Source organism: Chenopodium album, chromosome 4 (genome assembly GCF_948465745.1).
Source record: "Chenopodium album chromosome 4, dcCheAlbu1.1, whole genome shotgun sequence".
In the NCBI taxonomy this organism is placed as follows: Eukaryota; Viridiplantae; Streptophyta; class Magnoliopsida; order Caryophyllales; family Amaranthaceae; genus Chenopodium; species Chenopodium album.
In genome coordinates this window covers 43,560,290-43,566,114 of record NC_137837.1, presented here as the reverse complement: position 1 = coordinate 43,566,114, position 5,825 = coordinate 43,560,290, and the positions used below count along the sequence as shown (strand labels likewise).

General features: G+C 37.9%; 1 protein-coding gene across 1 annotated transcript; it reads left to right on the top strand.

Annotated features, from left to right (window-relative positions):
- Nucleotides 1-202: 202 nt before the first annotated feature.
- Nucleotides 203-877, top strand: LOC145627878 (uncharacterized). The gene has a single exon (XM_081680222.1). The coding sequence runs from the start codon at nt 203-205 to the stop codon at nt 875-877; it is 675 nt and encodes a 224-aa protein (XP_081536348.1).
- The last annotated feature ends 4,948 nt before the right edge of the window (nt 878-5,825 follow it).

Sequence of the window (5,825 nt, the reverse complement as noted above, 5' to 3'; positions counted from 1 at the left end):
ACCTTGATTTCTTCCTTACAAAAGACGCAAGGCAAATTGTGGTACTTCTTGAAAAGTTTCTTCTAAGGGATTGGTGACCTCCCGTCAAGGGTCACCATAGCCAGGATGAGAGTTGCTTTATGGAATTGTAGGGGTATAGGAGAAGACGGACTCCCCTAAAATTCCATATATTTCCTCACTAGTCCAATCTCATGGTTTAGACATGGTCTGTCGTCTTTTGGAAACAATGCTCTCTGTGAATAATGTTGTACAAAAACTAGCCTCTTTGCCTTTTTTGGGTTATTGTGGCATAGACGCTTTAGGGATTAGTGGTGGTATGTTTATATGCTGGTTTGTTCCTTTAGTAGAAGTCCCTGTTTATAGCTCTCAAAATGTATATCTCTGTAAATTGTTGCAAGGAGATGAAATAAAGTATGTGATGTTTGTGTATGGATCGCCCCATATTTCAAATCGGTTAGAGGTTTGGAGTACGATTAGTAATATTTTGGAGACTTATCCGAATGTGATTATTATGGGTGATTTCGATCAGGTAAAATTCCTTTTAGATAAAATAGGTGGAAACTTATCTATCCCTGGGAGGTCAGATTTTTTATATTGGCGTACTAGCTTGGATTTAGTAGATGTTCCTTTCTCAGGCCCTCGGTTTAGTTGGAATAATAATAGGCTTGATTCTGACCCAATTTTTGAGAGGCTAGATAAAGCCTATGGTACTTCTGCCTGGTTTACTAATTACCCAGACACTAGAATTCTTAATCAACCGATTTTGTTTTCGGATCATGCAGCAATTATCTTGTCTGACACTGTTGATTTAGATGATGTTAAGCGTCCCTATAGAATTGAGAACTGGTGTTTATCTGCTACAAAGGTTGAGATATAGTCATTGCTGCTTTCTCCTTGTTCTTTCTAATGTCACTTATGTTTTCCTTGTCTCGTAAGCTTTCTGTTATTCGTGAACGGCTTCTGACCTGGTGTATTTCTAATAAGAAGGCTTGGGGTATAAATTAGAAACATTTGGTGTTTGAGGTTCAACAAGCCTCCCAATCTCTGTCTTCTCGTGCAGACCGATGCTTGTTCATATCCACCAAGAATGAAATAGTGGCTGAGACACAAACGACTTATATTTTTTTATAACAGCGAGCAAAGCTTAAATAGCCGGGATGCTTTGGGTGATTCACATTCTCATCTTCTATTTTCCTCTATTCAGTCCAGAAAAGAGAAAGAATAAGATCTATGGTCTTCGAGACTCTTCTAGGGTCTGGCATCGAGAACTAGATTCGATAGCCTCTATGATACTGGATTTTTTACAAAGATCTTTACTCGACTTCAGAGAGTGCTTTCTCTTTTGATGAGGATTGGTGAGAAGGATTGCAATTACCATCTCTCTCTTCAGTTTAACAGAATTCTCTTATGGAACCTCTTTCTTCAGAAGAAATTCTGATCGCTCTTTTTAGCATTGACGACAATAAATCACCAGGTCCGGATAGGTTCCCATCAGCTTTCTTCACGAATCTTTGGGATTCTGGTTGTCCCTCGGCGATTTCAACGGTGTAACACTTCTTTGCTCACGGCTATATGCTTAAGGATTGGAATCAAACGTTCTTGGCCTTAATTCCAAAGATAGATAATCCAGAGTTTGTTTCCTAGTTCCGTCCGATAGGATTATGCAATGTGATCTATAAATGTATTGAAAAATGCCTTAAGTCAAGACCTCTTCAGATTCTGCCTAGCTTAATCGCTGACTTCCAGAACGCTTTTGTTCATGGTCAGCTTCTATCAGATAATGCGCTTATTGATCATGAAGTCCTATCCTACATGAACAGATCGAAGGCTAAGAAAAGGTTTTTTGCAGCCATTAATTGGACATGAATAAAGCCTATGATAGAGTCAATTGGGATTTTATTTTCAAGCTGCTTCAAGTTTACGTTTTCCCTCTGTACTAGATTCACATTATGCGGCAATGTGTTACAACAGTTTCTTACCAAGTTCTAATGAATGGAAATCCCCTGCCGACATTCCAGCCAATGTGTGGACTCCGTCAAGGAGATCCGTTGTCGTCCTTGTATACACCTAAAAATGTCTCCCCAAAACCAAACCCGATGATGAATGACGAGGGGAAAACTAGGTCGTTATCTAATCTTCCCTCGGTCAAACTAAATTTATAAACACTTAACAAACCCAAATACGAGTATAGAGGCAAGTCAAGGGTCGAACCCAAATGAACGATAATGTTCAAGCACTTTCAATTATGCGCCTAAGCTAGGTTGAAGACGAAGGTAAGAGAGAATACTAACAACTAACAAAACAAGTAACCAAGGAAATAAAACACTAGGAACGGGGATCAACAAGTAATCATGTCAATTGCAACAACTTGGGAAAAGCATGCCAATCAAAGGTTGTGAGGACTAATGATAAGAGCAATCAATAGGAATCAAAGAGCTATCTCCTAATTGTTAAGCTAGGGTTCACTATGAATAACAAACTAAGAGAATCACAATCAAAACCAATCGATAATTGCAATTCCTAAATCAATTGTTCATGTCATTAGCAATTACAATGCAATCTAGCATAATTCTCAAGGCCTAATTGAATTACACATATGCAAACCTTCACTAATCACTTTAATCTCAAAAATCAATCAACATAATTCCCAAATTAATCACAATTAATCAATCATACAAGTTTCACCCAATTCCTAGCCAAACAACTATTCAAGAATCATCATCTATCAACTAACAACTATGGAAATCAAGAATCAACAAAATATCAAGAACAATTACACTAATCAAGCATCAAACATCAAAATTAAACCAAACAAACATGAAATTAAACAAAGCATTAAGGAGAGATAGAGTTAAGAATGCTCATTGATAATAGAGAAGATCTTGAACACAATTGTCACCCTTGTATCTTCAATCTCTCAATCACCATTGAAATCCTTCACTTTTTCTCTCTAAAAATACTCCTAATCTAGCCTAATATAGAGAGAGAAGCTCTCAACCTAAGAGAGAAAACTATTATAAGACTAAGAATTATGTGAATGAATGATAATAAAACCCCCCAAAAACAATCTATAAACAAAAGGAGAAAATAAACTTAAAATCGTAAAAGACCTAGAAGCCTGCGCCCGCGGCCAAAACCCGCGCCCGCTGGGAGCCCGCGGCCGGCCCGCGGAGAGTTACTGCCCAAAATGGCAGAAATTGGTTGCGACAGATTTGCAGGGCCAACTTTGGAAGGCTGTAACTCACGATCTAGGAATTTTATGATGGCGCGTGCGACCTATCATTGGAAATCTCTTCAAGTCTAGTTTCCAACCCAACTTGAATCACCTCAATTCAATCTGTAGAACTCGAGAAATGGCCGAAACAATGCACAAAGGTCCTTTTTGATACTTTGTAAGCCTTCATTTTCCTTTGTTTCTTAGATTGGCTTGACTTGCGTGCTTGGCTTCCCTAACTTGGCTCCGTTAAATTCGTTGAATGCACTTGAGCCCCCTCCTTGATGATTAAATCCCGGGAAGCTCGACACACCTACAAAACAAGTCAAACAAACGGAGAAGCGAGGGAAAAAGCCGAGAAATGAATAAAATAATAAGAAAACCACTAAAAGCACGCATTTCTCTAAACTAACACACAAACACGCAAATCAAGAATTATTCCCTAAAAACACGACATAAACGACTAAAAACGAGCATAGAAATATAAAGAAAACATAGCCTAAATGTGCCATAAACGGCACGGATCAAATTCCCCCAAGCTAAACTTTTGCTTGTCCTCGAGCAAAATAAAATCCAACCCAAGGGAAAAGTGATGAATTTATTCAAGCAAATAAAGAAACAAGAAATATAGAGGGTGAGAATATACACTAACTCACTTTCGTAGGAATCACGGTCAATTTTACCAACTAAAGACAAGCCATTTAAACCCCTAGATCGCCCTAGAGGACGAGTGATGCTCTCGTAAAGGTTTCCTAAGAGATTAACCCATAACTCTCATAATAATACAAACAAGGCAAAGCATAAAGAAGGAAATCAAAAGAAAAGAAGAGCAAACACATGTTCATGAAAGGACTTTTTAAAATGTACAAGCACAAATGAATCTAAATCTTTCTAAATAAGTAAGGGAGTGCACGCTCCAAGATACCTAAGGTTGATTGAAACATAAATATGCTAAGCATAGGAACTAGTTATCACACTCCACTTTCATCCCAAACGGCCTTACCGCGTTCCCCCTTCTAATCTCATATCTCCCCTTAGTGAGCGTCTCATAGATTCCACGAAGGAACCGGAAAAAGATCAAATTTTTGGCTTACTCGACATCTTGACCTCGCATCCCCTTTCCTTAGGCTATAACCCATGATTCCCTCCACCGATAAATGACTCAACCCCTAGGTCAAAAGGTCTTCCCAAAGGTTGTAACGTAAGGCAAAAAGAGTTAAGCTAGGCTAAATTTAAAATTTGGTGGTTAACCTAAATTGTGACGCAAAGATTGCGCATTTCTTTACACCATAACCAAGTAATCACCAAACAAAAATACCAACACCCCCAAGATTATTCAAAGCTAAGATCACAAACATGTACACAAAAAGAGTGAGAACGCTTCTCCCCAAGCTTAAATGGAGCATTGTCCACAATGCTCAAAAAGGAAGAATACTCACATAAAAATATTTTTGCATTTTTCACTTTTTCACTTTTTTTTCTTCATAATTCTTTATTAGTGCTTTGTCCTCGCCTCTTTTAACTTTGAACAGCTTTTTAAACTTTGCACTTGCTTTGTCCTTGCCTTTTTTTACTTTGGACGGCTTTTTCAATTGCCATTATTCACAAAATATACACAACACAAACTTGCTTTCAAGAGAACCAAATATCCAAACTCCTCCACCACAAACTCCAATAATAATGAACAATTGCTTCACAAAAACCAAGAATGGAAACGAAAATAAAATAAAAGGCTCAAGATCTAGAGATGTGGCTTGAAAAGAAGAGAAAAAGGCTCAAAGGGTTAGCAAGTAGGCAAATGTAAACCCAAAAACCAAAGAAAATGAAAACTATCCTAGAAAAGAAAAAGTACCACCCCGAAAATATGCCTTTGTCCTCCCTAGGTGGTTCGGTCTCGGTCTTAGGAATCATACGTTAAGATTCTAGATTAGGTTTGCGAAAGTCAAGGACCCACGCCATTCATGCAAGAAAATGTTGAAAGCTTGAAAAAGTATGAATCTTACATGGTTGTAGCAAAAACTCACTAAGGTTGTCAAATCAAAGATAGGGAGCAACTACCAACATGCCACAAACAAGTAGAATTCGGCTTCATGATCCCCCTAGTTCTAGACAACTACCTTAGCATGCTTTATCCTAGAATCAACCAAACGTAATCTCAAACAGTGCACACCACTACCACTTAGGAAGAAAAACATTCAAGTATACAAGTCCAATTGTTATTATGTCCAAAGCAAGAACAAAACAAAACACATTGAAAATTTGCCTTGATAAAAACAAAAATATTTTTGGAGTTTTTCAAAATATGAGAACATGGAAAAGCATATACAAAGGTGCATGACATATATGAATCAACATTCCACCAAACATGGTAGAATACCCTCCCCAAGCTTGAATGAGACAACATGCTCAAACATAAATCAAATATTCCACGGGAGGGGAAAAACAAGGAGATTAATCCAATCAAACCAACATATGTCCAACAAGTCATCATCCACTAGAGAAAGAGGAAGTAAGGATATTACCGGATATTAGGTGGGTGTAAATACTCGCAAATGACCCAATTTTAACCTTTCAAAGCTAACAACCTCTAATATCGAATCTTGCCTTCTAT